This window comes from Colius striatus, chromosome 26, assembly GCF_028858725.1.
Source record: "Colius striatus isolate bColStr4 chromosome 26, bColStr4.1.hap1, whole genome shotgun sequence".
Taxonomy (NCBI): domain Eukaryota; kingdom Metazoa; phylum Chordata; class Aves; order Coliiformes; family Coliidae; genus Colius; species Colius striatus.
The window spans coordinates 1,746,830-1,769,220 of NC_084784.1; the positions used below are offsets into that span (position 1 = coordinate 1,746,830).

Genomic DNA, 22,391 nt, shown 5'->3' on the forward strand with positions numbered 1-22,391 from the left:
CCAAGAGGAACACCCAGGGGAACTCACTGGCCGTGGATGTCCATGACGTCGGTGATGTCGGCTCGCTCCCCGCTGTCGATCAGGAGGTGCAGGGAATCAGTGTTCCCGTTGGCAGCTGGAGAGGAGGCATGAGGAAAGGAAGGAGTCACACCCAGGGGAAAGACTGCTCTCCTCTCCTCCTTCCAGCCACTGCTGCAGACCAAAGGCAAGGGGCTCTCGTGCCCAGCAGTGGGCACACGTGGCTGAGCACGGCTGGTATCTGGTTGCTAAGCTACAGGATCGATGAGGATGTGCACAGGGCACGTGTGAGCAGGAGCTGCTGGTGGCTTCTCTCCCATCCACTGCTGAATCACTTGAGCTCCCAGTTTCACAGAAGCATGGAATTGCTTTGGTTGTTAAAGCCCCTGAAGCTGCTGCAGTCCCAGCCCTGCCCTCACTCTGCCCAGCCCAGCACTGACCCCTCAGCACCTCACCCCACGCCTTTGGGGTCCCTCCAGGGCTGGGCACTGCCCCAGCTCCCTGGGCAGCCTGGCACAGGGCTGACACCCCTCTCAGGGAAACAGTTCTGCCTCAGCTCCAGCCTCAACCTCCCCTGGGGCAGCTCCAGCCCCTTTCCTCTTGTAACTTAGGAGCAGAGACTGACCCCAGCTCCCTGCAGCCTCCTGTCAGGGAGTGTCAGAGAGGGCTCCTGGCTCCCCTCAGCCTCTTCTCCAGACTCAACACCCCCATTCCCTCAGCCCCTCCCCAGCCCCTTGTGCTCCAGCCCCTTCCCCAGCTCTGTGCCCGGCTCTGGCCACGCTGCAGCCCCTCAGTGTCCCTGTGGCAGTGAGTGAGGGGCCCAGCACTGACACAGCCCTGGAGCTGCAGCCTCCCCAGGGCCCAGCACAGGGGACAATCCCTGCCCTGCTCCTGCTGCCACCCCACTGCTGAGCCCAGCCAGGCTGCCCTTGGCCTTCTTGCCCCCCTGGGCACGCTGCTGGCTGCTGTTCAGCCCCTGGCACCAGCCCCCCCAGGCCCTTTCCCTGCAGCAGTTTCCAGCCCCTCTGCCCCAGCCTGGAGCTGCCTGGCCTTGGGGTGGCTCAAGGGCAGGACCCAGCACTTGCCCTGGGGCAACCTCAGCCCGTTGCCCTCAGCCCATGGCTGCAGCCTGCCCAGGGCCCTCTGCAGCCCCTTCCTGCCCCCACACAGACCTACACTCCCACCCAGCTTCATGTCACCTGCAGACTGGCTGAGGGTGCACTGATCCCCTCATGCAGATGACTGCCAAAGACATCAAACAAGCCCTAAAACCGAGCCCCTTCTTCTGGCACATCCCAACAGGCTGCACTGCTCCTTCACTACCTCTAAGCATCACCATAAACCACAGCCCCCTTCCCTCTGCCAGACCAGGGCAATCCTCAGCGGGGCTCTGGCCATGCTCCCTCACCACCTCCTGTGCCCTCTGTCACCTGCAGCATGGAGAGGAGTCCACTTTCTCTTCCTCTCCTTCACCAGAGCAGATGCTCCATGGCTGGTGAGCACCTCCACACACTCCGTGGAGCCTCTCTCCGTGGCCAGGTACAACGCCGTCCGTCCCTTGTGGTCCCGCACGTCGAGGTTCACGAGGGTTTCAGCAAGTGTCTTTAGGGCTTCACAGTGACCATTATAGGCCTGGGGATCAAAGAGATGCTGGTGGAGCAGTTCCTGGAGTGTTTGAGCTCAGAAATTACCCTCCCCTGGGACAATTCCTGCTTGGTTGCTGCCTCCTGTTGATGCTTGGGTCTCACACAGTGGCCTCACCCACTCTGACCCCTGCCCAAATCAAACAGCAGCAACCACAGAGCCCTGCAGAGAGCAAGGAGCTTCAAATATCAATCACAAGGTCTTTGACTCATGGTCCAGGGGGGAAAGCTGCTCCCAAAGGCAGCAGTGACTTCCCTCCCCTGCCCCACTCAGTGCCAGCAGCAGCTCTCCAGGACCCAGTGTGAGCCCCGCTCAGAGCCAAGTGCCTTCCCCAAGGCCAGTTTTGGGCTGCTGTACTTACAGCTAAGTGCAAAGGGCTGACTGGAATGGTGCTTTCCACATCCTCCAGGCAATTAAAAGACATTTCCAGGAGCTGCAAGAGCAACACCAAAGTGTGAGTGAGTCTGGACTGAGGGAGGCTTTGACAGACACCCTGTCCCAGCAGCAGGGTCCAAAAACCAGCTCATTTCATCTGAGTTTTGGGATGGGACCTTCCTTAACCTGCCTTTGGGCCCTGTGTAAACAAGATACATCAGGTCCCTGCTACCCCAAAGCCTCCTCACTACTCATATGGTTTACTCTGCCCACAAAGTTGTGAGCTGAGCCTGTAGCAATGCAACAACTTCAGACAGAGCCACAGGGGATTTTCTGTGCTGATTTTCATCCTTGGCACAGCTCTCCAGGCTTACTTTTAAAAGCCCAACTTTGCTTTATTGCCAGGGGTTTAAGCAAGATAGTCACACATTCCCTTGGGCCACCTCTTTGCTCTCAGGCATCTCAGTCCCAGCTCTTTCCTCCATGGTGTTTCCAGCACAATGGATCCCTGAGAGTCTCAATGAAACCCATTTACCCTCACAGTCATACAATGGGTTGGGTTGGAAAAGATCTTTAAGCTCCTGGAGTCCAGCCCCTCACCTGACACTGCCCAGCCCAGCACTGACCCCTCAGCACCTCAGTTCCACAGCTCTGGGATCCCTCCAGGGCTGGGCACTGCCCCAGCTCCCTGGGCAGCCTGGCACAGGGGTGACACCCCTCTCAGGGAAACAGTTCTGCCTCAGCTCCAACCTCAGCCTACCCTGGGCCAACTCCAGCCCCTTTCAGCTCCCTGCAGCCTCCTGTCAGGGAGTGTCAGAGAGGGCTCCTGTCTCCCCTCAGCCTCTTCTCCAGGCTCAATACCCCCATTCCCTCAGCCCCTGCCCAGCCCCTTGTGCTCCAGCCCCTTCCCCAGCTCCGTGCCTGGCTCTGGCCATGCTGCAGCCTCTCAGTGTCCCTCTTGTCATATTCTATCCTAGTTTGGGCTGTTGAAGCCCCTGAAGCTGCTGCAGTCCCAGCCCTGCCCTCCCCCTGCCCAGCCCAGCACTGACCCCTCAGCACCTCAGCTCCACGGCTCTGGGATCCCTCCAGGGCTGGGCACTGCCCCAGCTCCCTGAGCAGCCTGGCACAGGGCTGACACCCCTCTCAGGGAAACAGTTCTGCCTCAGCTCCAACCTCAACCTCCCCTGGGCCAATTCCAGCCCCTTTCCTCTTGTAACTTGGGAGCAGAGACTGACCCCCAGCTCCCTGCAGCCTCCTGTCAGGGAGTGTCAGAGAGGGCTCCTGGCTCCCCTCAGCCTCCTCTTCTCCAGCCTCAACATCCCCATTCCCTCAGCCCCTTCCCCAGCTCCGTGCCTGGCTCTGGCCATGCTGCAGCCTCTCAGTGTCCCTCTTGTCATATTCTATCCTAGTTTGGGCTGTTAAAGCCCCTGAAGCTGCTGCAGCCCCAGCCCTGCCCTCACCCTGCCCAGCCCAGCACTGACCCCTCAGCACCTCACCCCACGGCTTTGGGATCCCTCCAGGGCTGGGCACTGCCCCAGCTCCCTGAGCAGCCTGTGCCAACCTTCCTCCCTGGACAAAGCCTGACTCAGTAGTGCCTACAACACCCAACATGCTCCTCAGTGGGGGGCTTCCTCCCTTCTGCTGGGAGCACAGGGGGTTCCTCCTGCCCACTCACCAGTTCCAGGTTCTGCCTGTTGCCGTACGCAGCTGCGTAGTGGACCGCGGTGTATCCCTGCTTGTCCCGGAGGGATGGGTCAGCACCATTATCCAGCAAGAACTCTAAACAACTGCAACCAGCAAGAGAAAAGGGGAGATGAAGGAAAAGGAAGGGACTGGGGAAGTGGAGATTTGCAGGGAAGTCCCCTCCCAACTGATCTCTGAGCAGACTCCAGATGAATCCCCTCAGGACACAGAGTCCAAGGCCAGGGAGGGTTGGATCAGCTCAGCTCTGCCTCCAGAGTCACAGCAGCAGCTCTTCCCTCCCATCAGCACAAGAGAGGGATGTCTAGTGACTGCATGTAGGGGTGTGGGGAAAGAGTGAAACACCAAACAAGTGCCAGGTGGTGCTGCTCACTCACAAGAATGCTTCCTTCAGCCTGGACTCCTTCAGTGGCTCCTCGTCAGTGTCATGGCTGTTTCCTGAATGAGTCTCTGCTCTGAAAGGTCAGAGACCTGCATCAGTTTGCTGACTTCCCACTCACAGAATCCCAGAATGGTGGGGACTGGAAGGGCCCTGCAGAGCTGCTGCAGCCCCAGACCCTGCTCCAGCAGCTTCCCCTGGCTCAGGGGGCACAGGAACGTGTCCAGGGGGGGTTGGGAACCTCCTGAGAAGGAGCCTCCACACCCTCCCTGGGCAGCCTGGGCCAGGGCTCCCTCAGCTCAGCACCAAAGGACTTGCTCCTCCTGGGCCAGGGGCACTTGCTGTGTCCCAGCCTGTGCCCATCACCCCTTGTCCTGCCACTGACCACCCCAGCACAAAGCCTGGCCCCATCCATCCTCCTTTAGGGACTCAGCAGCACTGATGAGATCCCCTGAGCTCAGGCTTCTGTTCCCCAGGCTGAACAGCCCCAGGGCTGCAGCCTTTCCTCCTCACACACATGTTCCATCCCTCAGCATCTTGCTGGCCCTGCCCTGGCCTCTCTGCAGCACTTCCCTGTCTCTCTGCAGCTGGGGAGCCCAGCACTGGCCCCAGGACTCCAGCTGAGGCCTCCCCAGCTCTGGCAGAGCAGAGGGGCAGCACAACCTCCCTGGCCCTGCTGCCCACACTCTCTTCATGCCCCCCAGGCTGCCATTGGCTCCTTGCCCACGACCCCACATTGCTGCTCATGTTCCATCTGCAGCTCACCAGCACTCCCAAGTCTTTCTCCACAGAGTTTCCCCCAGCAGCTCATCCCACATCCCTCCCACCCACCCTCCCCAAACTCTTCTCTCCTCACACCCCACCAAGCAGCAGCCACAGGGAGCTGTGGAGCATCAGGGCTCAACAGTGCCCTGTTAGCCCAGGCCAGGCAGGCAGCAGCCTGTGCCCTGAGCCCCTCTCTCACCTCCTGTACGTGTCTGAAGCAGCAGCATAGTGTAAGGGGGTACAGCCTTTGCAGTCAGCCTCGTTAATACTGGCTCCTGCCGTCACCAGCGTCACCGTACACTGATAACTGCCGTTGGCAGCCGCGTAGTGCAGTGGAGTCCTGCCAGGGGGAGAGGAGAAGGGGGCTCAGGAGCAAAGCAGGAGCCAGGGAACCATCCACCCTGCTCTAGCTCCAGGCCCTGAGCTTGCAGCTCCTTCTGGAGAGCAGCAGAACTCGTGGGTTAAGGGAAGAACAAGTGTATAAACCAAACTCAACTGCAACAACAGAGAATGAGGTGTGACAAGAGCAGTGGAGAGAAAGGAAGCCCCAGCCAAAGCCAAGCCCAGAGCAGTTGCTCAGCCCCCCCTATTTCAAACCTTCACTTTCAGAGAATCCCAGAACCTCAAGGGCTGGAAGGGAGCTGGGAAGCTCATCCAGTGCAGCCCCCTGCCAGAGCAGCAGCACCTAGAGCAGGGCACACAGGGACTCATCCAGCTGGGGTTGGGATGTCTCCAGAGCAGGAGCCTCCACAGCCAATCTGGGCAGCCCCTGCCAGGAGTTTCTCCTCCTGTGCCAGTGCAACCAGAGAATCACACAGTGATGGGGGTGGGAAGGGACCTGGGAAGCTCATCCAGCCCCCTCAAGCAGGTTCCTCATGGTCAGGAGGCACAGGAATGAGGCCAAGGTGGGGTTGGGATGTCTCCAGAGCAGGAGCCTCCACAGCCCATCTGGGCAGCCCCTGCCAGTGCTCCCTCACCTCAGCAGGGAACAAATTCTGCCTTGTGTGTCTCTGGAACCTCTGATGTTGCAGCTTGTGCTCGTTGCCCCTTGTCCCATCATTGGCCATCCCTGAGCACAGCCTGGCTCCAGCCTCCTGACACTTGTGAACATGACTGAGCTCAGCCCTCAGGCTCCTCTTCTCCAAGCTGCAGAGCCCCAGCTCCCTCAGCCTTTCAGCATAAGGCAGATGCTCCACTGCAGCATCTCTGTGCCCTGTGCTGAGCTCTCTCCAGCAGCTCCCTGTCCTTCTGCAGCTGAGGGGCCCAGAGCTGGACACAATATCCCAGATGTGGTGTCACTCCAGGTTCTGTCCAGCCAGAGGCCTGGGGAATTTTGGAGCCAGCACATCATTTCCCTGGGTGAACCTTGCTCCCCTTCCACTGCTGCTGTTGGCCTTGTGTTGTGGTTCCAGCCCATCCAGCAACGTGGCCCCACACAGCCAGTGGCTCCCTCCCCCTCCCCACACCTCCCTTAGCATGGGGGCAGTTGGGAAAGAGCAGCAGAACTCGTGGGTTAAGGGAAGAACAAGTGTAAGAACCAAACTCAACTGCAACAGCAGTGAGGAGAATGAGGTGTGACGAGAGCAACCAAGCCCCAGCCAAAGCCAAGCCCAGAGCAGTTGCTCAGCCCCCCCAGGGTCTGTGCTGGGAAGGACCCCCCATGGCATGGAGCAGCCCTTGGGCTAGTTGGGCTCAGCTCTCCTGGCCACGTTCCCTCCCAGCTGCTTGTGCACAGCCCGGCCTCCCCCCAGCCCAGCCCCTCTGTGGCGGGACAGGCTGAGGGGCAGAAGGGCCGTGATGCCGTGCAGCGCTGCTCAGCACCACCCAACCCTCCCTGCCTCAGCACCACTCAACCCTCCCTGCCTCAGCACCCTGCTCCTCAGGGTGCAACCCCAACACAGCAGCTGCTGCCAAGAGGATTAACCCCATCCCAGGCACAATTAGGACAGGAGGGAAGGCAGCAGCTTTGGACAGTAAATGCAGGAATGTTGCAACCCAAACCCAGGCTGGCTGTGCTCTGCTGTTTGAGGGCTGGAGGAATCATCCCAGCTCCTGCAGCACACCTACCTTCCAAATTTATCTCTCCTCCTCAAGTCAGCACCGCTGCTCAACAGCAAATTAAGACATTCAACATTCCTATGGGAGGTAAGGAGATGAGTTAGATGCAGATCACAAAGGACCACAGCAGGAACACAAACTCCTCCTAGCTGCAAGTCCACGGCCTGGACGTGCCTGAGCTCAGCTCAGTCTGTCATCTTTAGGTGGCAGAAGAGGCACAGTCACAGCTGGATGCTGCACACACAAAGCTCTCCCTGCTCTCCACTGGAATAACCCTTCACACCTCCACTTGCCTTACCAGCACTACCCTGTGCAGAGCTCTCAAACAGCCAGGCAGTGACAGAGAGACAGTAGCCACGGCATTAGAATCATGGAATTGTTCTGGTTGGAAAAAGACCCTTAAGATCAAGTCCCAGCCCTCCCCTTACCCTGCCCAGCCCAGCACTGACCCACAGCCATCAGCACCTCAGCTCCACACCTTTGGGGTCCCTCCAGGGCTGGGCACTGCCCCAGCTCCCTGGGCAGCCTGGCACAGGGCTCACACCCCTCTCAGGGAAACAGTTCTGCCTCAGCTCCAACCTCAACCTCCCCTGGGGCAACTCCAGCCCCTTTCCTCTTGTCCTGTCCCTCAGGAGCAGAGCCTGACCCTCAGCTCACTGCAGCCTCCTGGCAGGGAGTGTCAGAGAGGGCTCCTGTCTCCCCCCTCAGCCTCTTCTGCAGCCTCAACACCCCCCATTCCCTCAGCCCCTCCCCAGCACCCTTGTGCTCCAGCCCTTTCCCCAGCTCTGGCCACACTCCAGCAGTGCAGCTGACGTTGGGTTTTCTGCTTCAAAACATGTAGGATTTCTGGCTTCTCTGCAGCTGCTCAGGCAGAGTAACAGGGCTGTGAGGTCAGGGACAGCCCCATGACCAGTCCCATGGCACAGCCATAACAAAACAAGGTCCCTGACAGGACTCCCTGGCAAACACCACAAGGCATTTCCCCAGCCAGCTGAATCCCTGCTGCTTTCCAGGCATCAGCCTGTGAGTCCTTTACATCACCCAGGCAAGGAAACATTCTAGTCTCATTTTAAAGATGGGCTGACAGCCACAGAGGGAAACAACTGGGATGAGTGACCAGGGGAGAGAGCAGAGTCAGTGGCTGAAGGGTTTCTGTTCTCATTCCTGGTCTCTGCTCTCTCCCAGTGCTGGGAACAGCACAAGAGGGGCAGCAACTTCTGGTCCTGACCAAAGCATTGCCCTGGGCTACCTGGGCACAAAAGAGGAGGCTGTGGTTTGGGCTGGGGGTAAACAGCATGGAACTGGCAGCCTGCTCACCCTCCAGAAGCAGCAGCATGGAGGCAAGTCCTCCCGAGGTTGTCAGGCGTGTTGATATCGAAGCCTGCAGACAGCACGTGCTCATTGCTCAGCGAGGAGACGATACTGTACAACTGACCTGAGTGGCAGGAGGGGCAAGGAATCAGGGGGAAGCTCAGGGTTGGGAAGGGATTCTGCCAAGATTTCCTGCCCACACACTCACCTGAGGAAAGTAGCTTACGACAACAGTCTGAGAATCCAAAGAGAACAGCTAAGTGCAGAGGGAACATGTCGTGGATCCCACGCCTGCAGGAGGAGGGGAGGGGGTCAGGATGGATCACTCTGCATCCTCAGAAAGGGATGGAGGGAAATAGCTGCACCCTCAGAAACACTCAGGGCAGGGGCAAGGGAAGGAAAACCCTTCCTTACCTTGCAGTGTCAGCACCATTCGTCATCAAAGTACTAATTAGCAGCTCGTGGCCGTATCTAGCAGCAACGTGGAGGGGGGTATTGCCGTGTTTGTCAGCACAGTCAATCTCACTGCCTGCAAGGGAACAGCCACGTGTTTTGTCTACCCTCTAGTGCCCAGGAGCCCAGGCTGTTGTCACAGTCACATCCCTGTCTCAGGGACACAGCAAAGAACTCTTGAGTTCATTCAGTAACACGCAGAAGGAGAAATGAAAACTGGTCTCTGAGCCGAGAGGCCACTTGTATCCTGGAAGCTGGGGGGTTACATCTCTCCCTGTGGCTCCAGGAGGGGATGTGCCATAGAATCACACAATGGTGGGGTTGAGAAGGGCCCTGCAGAGCTGCTCCAGCCCCAGACCCTGATCCAGCAGCTTCCCCTGGCTCAGGGGGCACAGGAACGTGTCCAGGGGGGGTTGGGAACCTCCTGAGAAGGAGCCTCCACACCCTCCCTGGGCAGCCTGGGCCAGGGCTCCCTCAGCTCAGCACCAAAGGACTTGCTCCTCCTGGGCCAGGGGCACTTGCTGTGTCCCAGCCTGTGCCCATCACCCCTTGTCCTGCCACTGGCCACCCCAGCACAAAGCCTGGCCCCATCCATCCTCCTTTAGGGACTGAGCAGCATTGAGAAGGGCTCCTGAGCTCAGGCTTCTGTTCCCCAGGCTGAACAGCCCCAGGGCTGCAGCCTTTCCTCCTCACACACATGTTCCATCCCTCAGCATCTTGGTGGCCTTGCCCTGGCCTCTCTCTAGCACTCCCCTGTCTCTCTGCAGCTGGGGAGCCCAGCACTGGCCCCAGGACTCCAGCTGAGGCCTCCCCAAGGCAGTTTCCAGCCCCAGAGCTCTCCAGCTGAACCCCCGGGGTGTCTGCCAAGCCTGCAGCCCTCTTACAATATTGTCTTTCAGGCTGGACATTGCAGTGGGAATGTTCTCTGGCCTTAGCAGCTCTGACCTGGCTGGAATTTCAGTCCCCTGGTCAGCACTTTGCTGCTCTTGAGGGCTCTGCACAACTCCCTGCCATCTCCCAGGGTCACCAGCAACAGCTCCAAGGGCACAGAGTGAATTGGAGTGATAATTGTAGAGCTCTCAAACCCTTTGAATAAGCACCTGGGTAAGTCCTGGAGATAGGTGCTGAGAAGCAAAAGCAAAGGCAGGGGTAATCCAGGGCCAAGGAACAAGCCATACAGGGAGAAGAACCACTCATAGAATCACAGAATGTCAAGGGCTGGGAGGGAGCTGGGAAGCTCAGCCAGTGCAGCCCCCTGCCAGAGCAGCAGCACCTAGAGCAGGGCACACAGGGACTCATCCAGCTGGGGTTGGGATGTCTCCAGAGCAGGAGCCTCCACAACCCATCTGGGCAGCCCCTGCCAGTGCTCCCTCACCTCAACAGGGAACAAACTCTGCCTTGTGTTTCTCTGCAGAGCCCCAGCTCCCTCAGCCTTTCAGCACAAGGCAGATGCTCCACTCCAGCATCTCTGTGCCCTGTGCTGAGCTCTCTCCAGCAGCTCCCTGTCCTTCTGCAGCTGAGGGGCCTAGACCTGGCCACAATATCCCAGATGTGGTGTCACCAGGGCAGAGCAGAGGGGCAGCAGAACCTCTCTGACCTCCTGCCCACAGCCCTTCTGACCCACCCCAAGCTGCCATTGGCCCACGAGGGCCCGTTGTTGCTCAGGCTCATCCTGCTGCCCACCAGCACCCCCAGCACCCTTTCCCCTGCACAACTCTCTCAGAGTTCATTCCCCAGCCTGTGCTGGTCCATGGGGTTGTTCTTTCCCAGATGCCCTTGTTGGATTTCATCAGGTTTCTCTCCACTCACCATTCTGAATGAGGATCTGGGAGCGTGTGAAGCGTCCGTGAATGGCTGCCATGTGCAAAGGGCTCTTCCCTTCCTTACTCTGCAAAGAGCAGAACCCAACATCACCTCAGGTTCCCAACCACCCTCCCTCAGCTCCCCCCAACCCCCAAAACTGCCAGAACCTGAAAGTTGACGTCGGCCCCGTTGTTCACGAGGAGCTCCAGGCACAGGGCCCCGTTGGTGGAGACGGCAGCAAAGTGCAGAGGGGTGAAGCCCTTCTCGTTGGGCTGATTGACATTGGCTCCATAATTGACCAGCTCATTGGCCACAGCATCTTGGCCCATGTAACAGGCAATGTGAAGTGCAGTGTTACCAAAGGAATTTGCTTCATCGATCTGTGGGAGCAACAAACCCCTCCCTGAGGATTCGAGCACTCAGGAAGGTAAAAGGGCAGCAGGGAAGCAGCCAAAGCTCCTGCCACCATCCAGCAGCCTCTCCTTGGCTTGTCTACAGACTGGCCTGCACCCAGCCCCACCCTCTTCTTGCAGCTGTGGGGGTCTTACCTCAACTCCCAACCTCAGCAGGTGACGCACGACTTCGATCTGGCCGCTGGCTGCCGCCGTGTGCAGCAGAGTGTAGCCCTTCTTGTCCTTACACATCACATCAGCTCCTCTGGCCACCAGCAGCTTCAGAACTTCCAAATGCCCTGTCCAGGAGACAGAGTATCCTCTGAAAAGTTGACTTTGGGGAGCCCCAATGCCCCAAGGTGACTTCATAGGCAGCAAGGAGCATGGGTGAAGAAATTGGCCTGAGGCCCATGGGGAAAACGTACCCAGGAAAGCTGCCCAGTGGATGGGCTGACGGTCCTTCTTGTCACAAGTACTCAGGCTGGCCCCTTTGTTCAGCAGCAGGTTCACCATCTAGATAGGGACAGCAATGAGAGACAAAGCTGCCATTCCTCCCAGCTAAGAATCATGGAATGGGTTGTTAAAGCCCCTGAAGCTGCTGCAGCCCCAGCCCTGCCCTCACCCTGCCCAGCCCAGCACTGATCCCTCAGCACCTCACCCCACGGCTTTGGGGTCCCTCCAGGGCTGGGCACTGCCCCAGCTCCCTGGGCAGCCTGGCACAGGGCTCACACCCCTCTCAGGGAAACAGTTCTGCCTCAGCTCCAGCCTCAACCTCCCCTGGGGCAACTCCAGCCCCTGTCCTCGTCCTGTCCATCAGGAGCAGAGACTGACCCCCAGCTCCCTGCAGCCTCCTGTCAGGGAGTTGCAGAGTGCTCATGTACCTAGCAACAGGACAAGGGCTGATGGGATGAAGCTGGAACACAAAAAGTTCCATTTAAACATAAGAAAAGACTGTTTCCCTGTTTGAGTGAGGGAGCCCTGGGCCAGGCTGCCCAGGGAGGGTGTGGAGGCTCCTTCCTTGGAGCTCTTCAAGACCCACCTGGACACATTCCTGTGTGACCTGACCTAGGTGGGACCTGCTTCTGTAGGAGGGTTGGACTGGATGATCTCTAAAGGTCCCTTCCAACCCCTACCACTCTCTGTTTCTATGTTTCAGCCTCTTCTTCTCCAGCCACAACACCCCCACTCCCCACCACACTCCCACCATCCGATCTACCCTTGCCACCTCAGACCCACAAAGGGGAAGGGGGGACTACACACATGCCACCAACCCATCCCCAAAGCCAAGAGGCTCACCTTGAGCTGCCCAACCCATGCCCAAAGCCAAGAGGCTCACCTCCAGGTGCCCAGCCCACCCCCAAAGGCGAGGCTCACCTCCAGGTGCCCGCTGTGCACAGCGTGGTGCAGCGCCGTGCGGCCCGTGCGGTCGGCGACGTTGAGGGTGCTCAGCAGGGGGATGATGGCCTCCACGCACTTGGTGGCTCTGTTGGCAGCAGCCACGTGCAGAGGAGTTTGCCAATACTTGTCACGGGCATTGACATCAGCAGAGTGCTTCAGCAGGAGGTGAAGTGCCTTCTGGCAAGGGAAAAGCAAAAGGGTTTAAACCCAAGGTGCTGCAGGCTGAAGCTTTCAGGCAGGTTGGGGATGTTGCAGCGTGGGTCACCTCGTGGTTTCTGGACAACAGGGGTGCTCACCAGCCCCAGGCATGTGGGGGTGAGGTGAAACTGTGCCAATGTGCTCACAAGTCAAAGGAAAGCACTGGCCCAGGTTGCTCAGGGAGGGTGTGGAGGCTCCTTCCTTGGAGCTCCTCAAGACCCACCTGGATGAGTTCCTGTGTGAGCTGATCTAGGTGAACCTGCTTCTGCAAGGGGTTGGGCTGGATGAGCTCTAAAGGTCCCTCCCAACCCCACCATGCTGTGATTCTGTGATTCTATGAAAGGACTCGTTTGCTTTTGTGTCCCTGAAGGACACTCTGAAGGTGTTTCAGGATATTATCACACAGGGAGGAAGAGAAAGGTAGAGACAGCATGAGAGAGGCTCTGAGAACAAAGTGGGAGAAGGATTCTTCCCTCCATGAATCCTCCAGCCCCTACCTGGGCTGCTCCAGCTCCCTCCAAGCTGGAGCTCAGTGTGTGGGCTCTGAATGAGCCAGGCTCCTCCCACCCACAGGGTACTGCCACGGGGGAGACACCTCTGAGCCACGTGGCCTCAGTGTGAGTGAGTCTTCAGCCATGACTCAGGAGGTGCCAAGAGCCCAGGGGGGATGACAAATGTGACCCACTGACCTACATTTGTTAAGGATTTCTCCCTTTTGCTGGGGGAAGCTGTTTACTGCAGTTTCCTCAGGAGCAGAGACTGACCCCAGCTCCCTGCAGCCTCCTGGCAGGGAGTGTCAGAGAGGGCTCCTGTCTCCCCTCAGCCTCCTCTTCTCCAGCCTCAACACCCCCATTCCCTCAGCCCCTCCCCAGCCCCTTGTGCTCCAGCCCCTTCCCCAGCTCTGTGCCCGGCTCTGGCCACGCTGCAGCCCCTCAGTGTCCCTGTGGCAGTGAGTGATGGGCCCAGCACTGACACAGCCCTGGAGCTGCAGCCTCCCCAGGGCCCAGCACAGGGGACAATCCCTGCCCTGCTCCTGCTGCCACCCCACTGCTGAGCCCAGCCAGGCTGCCCTTGGCCTTCTTGCCCCCCTGGGCACGCTGCTGGCTGCTGTTCAGCCCCTGGCACCAACCCCCCAGGCCCTTTCCCTGCAGCAGTTTCCAGCCCCTCTGCCCCAGCCTGGAGCTGCCTGGCCTTGGGGTGGCTCAAGGGCAGGACCCAGCACTTGCCCTGGGGCAACCTCAGCCCATTGCCCTCAGCCCATGGCTCCAGCCTGCCCAGGGCCCCCTGAAGAGCTGCTGAGGCAGAGCAGCAGTGCTCAGATTCACAGCCAAGCAGCACAGAGCTGTGACAGCAAAGCTTGGCTTGCTGAGCTCCCGGATTTCATCGACCCACGTTCACAGTTTCAGCAGAGGTTGATGCAAACACGTCTCATCCCATGCCTGCTGCCTACTAAAAGAACTCAGGCTCCCAGTTGATGTGTGGTAACTTGTCCTGCCAGGTCAGAATCAGGCCTTTGAATCCCCTGGCTCCAACCAACACAACCACAAAGTTTCTTGCTCTCCAGCAACTCAAAACAGGACAAAGTTAAGTGGGATGAAGTTAAACCTGCAACAGTTAAACAGCAGGAAATCTTTCCAACAAGATCTGGAGGAATCAGCTCCTGAGAGAAAGGGTGAGAGCCCCATCATCCCTCAGAGAAATGTAAAGCTGGAGTAGACAGAGCCCTGGGGAAAGGCAGGAGGAGGGTGTTGTGGGATAAACTCCTGCAGGACAGAGGGAAAAGAATCATCTGAATGAGACATTCGCCTGCTCTTCACCACCCATCTCAGCCAAAACCAGGCAGGATGGAAAGGAGAAGGAGAATCTTGGTCCCTCCCTCCCACCCACACCCACCACATCCAGAGGAGGAGCAGCCAGAGCCAGGGGATGCTGTGCAGGGAACCCACCTCGTTGCGAGAAGCCGCGGCGCGGTGTAGCGGCGTGAGCCAAACAGTGTCCTTCACGTTAACGTTAGCACCTGAGGAACAGCAAGAGGAGGGGTCAGCAGGCAGACAGGCAACAGCTTCTCCCTCTCCAGAGTGCCAGGGCAGGTCTGCAGCCAGTTCTGCTGCAAGAGACGACTTGGCATTGAGCTTTGGGTGAGGAGAGGCTCTGGACTGTGCGAGTTCACCGTGCAAAGGGCGTGGAGAGGGCACAGACTGAGGAGATTCCACTTCCCAGTTTCCCCACTGAGCCAAAATCCCCCTTGCAACAGAGGCCCAAGCAAGCAGTTCTGCTCTTTGCTGTTAAAAAAAAGCCACTTGTGACATAAGAACAGAGCATTTCATGCTGGAGCTGTGGCCATTGCCCCTCTGTATCAAACAGATGATTATTGCCAGCTCTGGATCCCCCCTGAAGCCTCTCTCTGCTGCCAACAGGCATGAAAAACGTTGACACAGGCCATGTGAGGGCAGCCTGAGCTCTGCAGATGGAGCTGAACGTCCCCAAGCCTGTTCAACAAGCCCTTCATGAAAGATTGCCCCAGGTCCCTCCTCAGCAGGGTCATGTAGGATCATGGCAGCCCTGGGCAAGCTGTTGGGAAGCCCAAGTTGCCCCGTGGCACCGCGCTGGTGAGTGGCAGAGGAGACTCCCCTGTCTGCACCACACAGGCACAGGACTCAAGCACAGGGCTGAGGCACTGGAGGGGTAATAAAAAGCAGCTTTGCAAGTGAGACAGGTCAAAACTGAGCCAAATCCTTTGGGGTTTAGCACAGGGAAGTGAAACCCCTCTCCCCTGAGCATCCTGTCCTTCAAGGTATCTCTGAGGCATCCAGTCCCACATCACCCTCCTCCAGAACCTCAGTGGAACATCTCACACACATCCCCCTCCTGCCTTGGTTTCCACCTTGGCTATTTCAGTTCCAAGACTCTTCCTCTGTCTGAACAAACCTCTTAGGGATTATGGCAACGTTTCCTAATCCTCCCCTGGCTGCAACCTCGCTGGCTTAAGCGTGAGCACACGGTTGCTTGGAAGGTGATCAAAAACTATTGCTCTGCATCCCTAAGGCCAGAGGAGATCAGAGAGAAACCTTCAAGGCAGTGCCAGTGCTTGAGCCAAGAGTCCTGAGCCTCAGCCCTTACCTGACAGTATGAGGAGCTCGAGGATTGCGACATCTCCGATGTAGGCAGCAGCGTGTAGCGGCGTTCGGCGTTCTTGGTCCTGAGCGGGGATGTAAGAAACAAAAAGCACCTGTGAGCTTCTTGGGCAAGGGACATGCTCCACTCCTTCACTTCAGCCTGCCTCAACACCTCCTGTAAGCATGTGCAGCATCTCAGGCTATGGGACAGGGGAGAAAAGTGCTTAAAGCACTGGAGAGCTCTGTGGAGAGCTCTGCGGCTGCTGACGTGCTCTGAGTGGCCAGAGCAGAGGGTACCTGGGCTGTAACTCCAGCATGAGATGGGGAAGCTGCCAGAGCTCCAGCCACTGATTCCTTGAGACTGACCCAAGCTGGTTTTGCTGCTACAGGACTGGTTGGACATCCTGATCCATGAGCAAAGTGTGGCCAGGCACAGGCTGACCCATCCTGCACACCTGGATCCCCTCAGCCAACAATAAAACCACTCAGAGCTGCAGACAGCTCCAAACACCCAGAGTCATGGAAGCTCAAGGGCTGGAAGGGAGCTGGGAAGCTCATCCAGTGCAACCCCCTGCCAGAGCAGCAGCACCCAGAGCAGGGCACACAGGGACTCATCCAGCTGGGGTTGGGATGTCTCCAGAGCAGGAGCCTCCACAGCCCATCTGGGCAGCCCCTGCCAGTGCTCCCTCACCTTAGCAGGGAACAAATTCTGCCTTGTGTGTCTCTGGAACCTCTGATGTTGCAGCTTGTGCCCATTGCCCCTTGTCCCATCATTGGCCATCCCTGAGCACAGCCTGGCTCCAGCCTCCTGACACTTGTGAACATGACTGAGCTCAGCCCTCAGGCTCCTCTTCTCCAAGCTGCAGAGCCCCAGCTCCCTCAGCCTTTCAGCACAAGACAGATGCTCCACTCCAGCATCTCTGTGCCCTGTGCTGAAGCTGAACAGCTCTGCAGGGCCCTCCCCACCCTCACCATCACATGAAAGCAGCAAAGTCAAGCTGCTGTGAGAAGTCCTCCCTTCTCAGAGAGGCTCTCACCACCTCCTGGGCAGGGGCAGGAGTCCTGCTCTTCCACAGGCCTCGTTTTACAGATGGCAAGACCAAGGCAAAGGGACAAAGCTGCAGAGCAAACGGTGACCAAGCCAGGAGCAGAAATCTGCTTCAAAATGCCAGCTCTGAGCAGCCCCACCAAAAAGAAGCCCCCACATCTCATCAGCTGAGCCTCTGCCCTCCCCTCTGCTGCAGGGAAGGAGACAGGGTGAGCTGGGGGAAGGAAAGGGGGCTGAGCAGGCCTGGGCAGCACTCACCAAGACATTAATGTTCTCCTTCTGATTCAGCAACGACCGCACCTCCTCAATATCCCGGTTGAAGATGGCTTGGACCAGAGGAGGCTACAAAGACAACAAGAAACATGTTGATGAAGGTGGAAAGCACGAGAGGGAGGAGAACCAGCAGCATCACAGCACGTCCATGGGCCTGATTCAGCCAAGGACCAACCGATCCTCACCAGCCAGCCCCCCATGCCCACAGCTGCCAGAGCAGCAGCTTCCCCACACCCAGGGCTCAGCCAGCACCAGGGACCAATTTTCAAGGCAGCAAAGGTCTTTTTCTTGGTTGGTTGTTGGTGGATCCAAGGAATCACTGGAGAAAACCTCCCCAATTCCCAAAGCTCAGAAGCAGCGCTGATCACAGCCCCAGCAGCCCACCTGAAGAGCCCCTCGTTCAGCTCCTGCTCCCCAAAGCTTTGGCCACAGCCAGAAAATCCTCCCTCTGAGCTGGCTGAATCCTCCTGGCAGGAGACAGATCTCTGCAGAGAGCAGATTTGGGTCTCCCAAAGCACAACCAGGTGATGCCTCATGCTCTCCAGCAGAGAGCTCACCGCTGCTCTCCTGCCTACACTGGCTCTCGTGGCACAGCAAAGCCCAGCCTGGCAAAGCCCAGCCTGGCACCAGCTCTTCCTGTCTCCTGCTGCCCACATCTCAAAGAAATTCCCTGTCAGATCTCAATAAAAACCAGGAGCAGAGCCCCCAGGCCAGGTCCCAGAGCCAGACAGCGCCAGGAGCCACAGAACCAACGGGATCAGTGCTCCAGGCATCACCCAAATATCCCTGCACCCCATTTCTTGTCTTACAGGCCCAGAAAGGCCACTTTCCCACAGCAGCTTCTCCAGGAGCAGGGGCTGTGGTGCTCCAGGTGCCTTCAGGACTCTGCACCCCACGACTGCTGCCAAAGCCAACAGCAGTTGAGCCTCTGCTGCTTTTCACACGACCAAGTTCAGGGCCCCTTGTGATGCTGTGTGAGCCACGGCAGCTCGGGCACAGCCCTGCCACAGCCCCTCCTGCTCCACCTAAAGCTGCATCTAAGGGTCAGCCCCACTTATTTGGAGCTTCCAGAAGAGCAACACAGCTTTGTTGTGAAAGCCATCCCTTCCTGCCCCCAAATTCCCAGCCCACCTCAGGCTCATCTGCTCTCACCAAAGTGGGGGAACACCTCTGAGGGTCGGAGGGAAGGGGTGAGTCATTCCCCTGGAATGCAGCAGACAGCAGCACTCAGGAGATGTTAAAAATGGGGAGGGGAGGGGGGGGAAAAAACCAAGGGAAAGATTGGAAGCAGTGGATAATTCAGTGGATGATTCTACTCTGAGCAGCCTCCGGCAGCCACGGCACGAGGTCTGCAGCAGTGCTGGGGCTCACACACCCACCCACCATTCACAGGGAAAGCTCCTTGGTTTGGTTACCAAAAAAAAACCCTCCTAAAAAGAGAAAAGTTCTATTTCAAACACAGATCAATCCCCTGGTCTTCACCTTTCCCCTCCTCCTCCTCCAGACGCCATCAGGCTCCCAAACGCTCCCTGGCACAACGGCAGCAGGGAGGGAGCTGGGGGGGGGGGTTGGTTTTGAGGGGGTCTCTGAGATTGAGGTGGATGAAAGGGGGTTGTGACAAAGGTGGGAGGATGAGGTGAGGTGGAGGTCAGCAGCCTGGGGATGGGGTACAGCAGGGGAACCCCCAGAAAGCAGAGAGGAGCTGCCAGTCCAGGGTGAGACCCCCAGGATGGGCAGGTCAGGAGAGGAGTGAGGGCCACATGGCAGCAGCACCGGGGTGGGGGCTGCCCTGAAAGACAGTGAGGACACCCTGAACCCCATAAATGTCCTTAAAACCCACCCTGAACCCCAGGAGCATCCCTAAAACCCAGTGAGGACACCTTGAACCCCATAATTGTCCTTAAAACCCAGTGAGGACACCCTGAACCCCAGGAGCATCCCTAAAACCCAGTGGGGACACCCTGAACCCCATAAGTGTTCTTAAAACCCAGTGGGGACACCCTGAACCCCAGGAGCATCCCTAAAACCCAGTGAGGACACCTTGAACCCCATAAGTGTTCTTAAAACCCAGTGGGGACACCCTGAACCCCAGGAGGATCCCTAAAACCCAGTGAGGACACCCTGAACCCCAGGAGCATCCCTAAAACCCAGTGAGGACACCTTGAACCCCATAAGTGTCCTTAAAACCCAGTGGGGACACCCTGAACCCCAAGAGGATCCCTAAAACCCGATGGGCACACACTTGCACCCCCAAGTGTCCCCAAAACACGATGGGGACACGCTGCAGCCCAGGACTGTTCCCACAACCCCAACGGGATCAGCCTGTATTCCACAAGTGTCACCAGAGCCCAGCGGGAACACCCTGAAGCGCAGGGCTGTCCCCATAACCCGCCGGGGACGTCCTGCAGCCCCCCAGGGCCGTGCCCAAAGCCCAACAGGGACACCCTGCACCCCATGGCCGTCCCCAGCAGCCGATGGGAACACCCTGAACCCCACAGCTGTCTGCAAAGCCCGACGGGGACACCCTAAAACCCCGCGACCATCCCCAAAAGCTGATGGGAAACCCCTGCACCCCATGGCCGTGCCTAGAGCCCGACAGGGACACCCTGCACCCCTGGGCCGTCCCAAAACCCGACGGGGACGGGACGGGGCGGGAGGCGCAGCCAGCCCGGGGCGGTCGGGGTCCCGTCCCGGGGGTCTCACCCCCACCGGGGGTCCCGGGGCCGCGACTCCTTCTCGGGGCCCCGCTCTCCCCGGAGCCGGGGATCGTCCCCGCCGCGGGCCGGGGGTCCCGTTCCCGGGGCGCCGCGTTTCCCGGGCCGGGGCCCAGCGGCGGGCGGAGCGGAGCGCGGCAAGGCCGGGGCTGCGGCGCGGGCGGCGCGGGGGGCCCGAGCGGCTGCGGGGAGCGGGCCCGGCGGCCCCGCGTCGAGACGGGACGGGGGCTGCGGCCTGAGGCGGCGGCAGGGCCAGGCCGGGCCCGGCGGCGGGCGGGTGGCGGCGGCGGCGCGGACTAGGCCGCGCATCCCCGGGCTGGCGTGGCGGCGCGGCCGGGCGCGGCGCAGGGGGCGACGGACGAACGCGGCGCCGGTACCTGGTCCGTGATGCTGAGAATCCCCATCTCGGGGCCGCCCTCAGCGCCCAGCTCCCGGCATCGGGCTCCGGCCGCGGCGGCTCCGCTCGGGCGGCTGGCGGGGCGGGGAGCGCCTGGGCCCGCCCAGCGCCCGGGGAGCGGCCGCCGCCGGGCCGCAGCGCCGCCACCGGCCGCCAACGCCGGGGGCCGCGCCGGGACGGGCCGGGGAAGCACCGGCAGCCCCGTCCTCAGGGCGGGCGGGACCCCTCTCCCTCCGCCCGGGCCCGGGAGTCCCCCAGTCTCCCTCCTGCTCCGCCCCGGGCTGCACCGCAGCTTCCCCCGGGCAAAACCCGTCCCAGGCGGGAGGGAGCCCGGGGGGGTGTGTGGGGGTGTCGGGGCAGGAGCTCTACCCTGGAACACAAAGAGTTCATCTTAAACAGGAGCAAGTCCTTTGGTGCTGAGCTGAGGGAGCCCTGGCCCAGGCTGCCCAGGGAGGGTGTGGAGGCTCCTTCTCAGGAGGTTCCCAACCCCCCCTGGACACATTCCTGTGCCCCCTGAGCCAGGGGAAGCTGCTGGAGCAGGGGCTGGGGCTGGAGCAGCTCTGCAGGGCCCTTCCCACCCCACCATTCGGGGATTCTCTGCACCCGCAGGCAGGATGACCCCGGTGCCCACCGGCCTCTGCGGGCAGCTCCTGGGGCTGCAGCTCCCGCTGCTCAGCAGAAGCACCCACGGGTGCTGCCGGGCTCCGGCTCTTGGCCACGGTGTGAGAACAAGCGGCTGGGGATGGCTCCTCACCTGTTACAAACAGCCCCGACAGTGCCAGCCCCATGTGTCCCCGATGTTTCCAGGGATGGGGAGCTGGGGGAGCAGAGCCCTGACCCCCTTCCTGCCCTAGACAGAGCGGGGAAGGTGAAGAAGCAGGAGCTCCCCATCCCAGGGGGAAGGACACAGCCCCGTGTTGGGTTCTGTGGTTTCACACCGTTCCAAGCGCAGATGGACACGGGATGGCCGGGATGGGGGTTGGTGGCTCACAGTGGGGTCTGGGGAGGGAGAACCCAGAGGTGAGTGGGGAGGAGGGCTGTGAGGCCTTGGAAGGGGCTGCCCAGGGAGATGCTGGAGTCACCGTCCCTGGAGAGGTTTCAGAGCTCGGTGGGTGCTGCACTGAGGGCAATGGGCTGGTGGGTGATGGGGCTGGGACATGGGCTGGATGAGCTGGAAGGGCTCTGCCAGCTGAAACCATCCTGTGACAGGGCAGAGATGGCTCCTGTCACTGCAACCTGCCCACAGAACCTCAAGGGCTGGAAGGGAGCTGGGAAGCTCATCCAGTGCAACCCCCTGCCAGAGCAGCAGCACCCAGAGCAGGGCACACAGGGACTCATCCAGCTGGGGTTGGGATGTCTCCAGAGCAGGAGCCTCCACAGCCCATCTGGGCAGCCCCTGCCAGGAGTTTCTCCTCCTGTGCCAGTGGAACCAGAGAATCACACATTGATGGGGGTGGGAAGGAACCTCCAGAGCTCCTCCAGCCCCCTCAAACAGGTTCCTCATGGTCAGGAAGCACAGGAATGAGGCCAAGGTGGGGTTGGGATGTCTCCAGAGCAGGAGCCTCCACAGCCCATCTGGGCAGCCCCTGCCAGTGCTCCCTCACCTCAGCAGGGAACAAATTCTGCCTTGTGTGTCTCTCTGGAACCTCTGATGTTCCAGCAGTTCCCACACAGCAAGGAAACACTGGTCCACTCAACCAGCACCCAGCCAGCTGTGGTACCTCCTTGTAAAGATCCTGCTGGTAGTGCCTGGGCTCAGGCAGAGCTGTGGCACGTGGGCTGGGGGCTGGGTCAGAGGGGCTGGGGGCGCAGGGGCTGTGGGCGCAGGGACAGGGCTGGGGGCATGGACACAGGGATACAAACACAAGCAAAGCTGTGGGCATAGGGGCTGTGGGCACAGGCAGAGGGTCTGTGCCTGGTACCTCCTGGCAGAGGTCCTGCAGGCGCTGCTGCTGCTGAACTCCACCAAAACCCTACCTTTTTCCTCAGAAGTCCACTTAAAACCTACCTTATCCCTCAAAACTCCACCAAACCCCCACTTTTTTCCTCTGAAGTCCACTAAAACCCCATTTTTTCCCTCAAAACCCCCACCTTTTCCCTCAAGACTCAACCCAAACCCTACATTTTTCCCCCAGAAATCCACTTTAAACCCACTTTATCCCTCAGAACTCTCACTCCCACTTTTCTCAATTTCTCTCAAAACTTCACCAAAAAAATCCTTACTTTTTTCCCTCAAATCACAAAATGACCCTTTTCCCCTCAAAACTCCACCAACACCCAACTTTTTCCCTCAGAAGTCCACTTAAACACCATTTTTCCCCTCCAAACCTCCACCTTTTCCCTCAAAA

At 59.3% G+C, this 22,391-nt stretch overlaps 1 protein-coding gene across 1 annotated transcript in view; it reads right to left on the minus strand.

Annotated features, from left to right (window-relative positions):
• The window catches only part of ANKRD52 (ankyrin repeat domain 52), a 29,737-nt gene extending 9,612 nt beyond the window's left edge, over nt 1–20,125 (minus strand). The window contains exons 1-19 of the mRNA XM_062015725.1: nt 20,024–20,125; nt 16,918–17,001; nt 15,616–15,694; nt 14,442–14,512; nt 12,274–12,474; nt 11,325–11,412; nt 11,056–11,198; nt 10,675–10,887; nt 10,514–10,592; nt 8,666–8,780; nt 8,460–8,542; nt 8,258–8,375; nt 6,950–7,018; nt 5,082–5,222; nt 4,116–4,193; nt 3,713–3,824; nt 2,024–2,095; nt 1,449–1,650; nt 28–115 (exon numbers count right to left, since the gene is read on the minus strand). Of these exons, the coding sequence (XP_061871709.1) occupies nt 28–115; nt 1,449–1,650; nt 2,024–2,095; nt 3,713–3,824; nt 4,116–4,193; nt 5,082–5,222; nt 6,950–7,018; nt 8,258–8,375; nt 8,460–8,542; nt 8,666–8,780; nt 10,514–10,592; nt 10,675–10,887; nt 11,056–11,198; nt 11,325–11,412; nt 12,274–12,474; nt 14,442–14,512; nt 15,616–15,694; nt 16,918–17,001; nt 20,024–20,050 (2,063 nt within the window). The 5' untranslated portion in view covers nt 20,051–20,125. The remainder of the gene's footprint in view (nt 1–27; nt 116–1,448; nt 1,651–2,023; nt 2,096–3,712; nt 3,825–4,115; nt 4,194–5,081; nt 5,223–6,949; nt 7,019–8,257; nt 8,376–8,459; nt 8,543–8,665; nt 8,781–10,513; nt 10,593–10,674; nt 10,888–11,055; nt 11,199–11,324; nt 11,413–12,273; nt 12,475–14,441; nt 14,513–15,615; nt 15,695–16,917; nt 17,002–20,023) is intronic.
• Between the last annotated feature and the right edge of the window lie 2,266 nt (nt 20,126–22,391).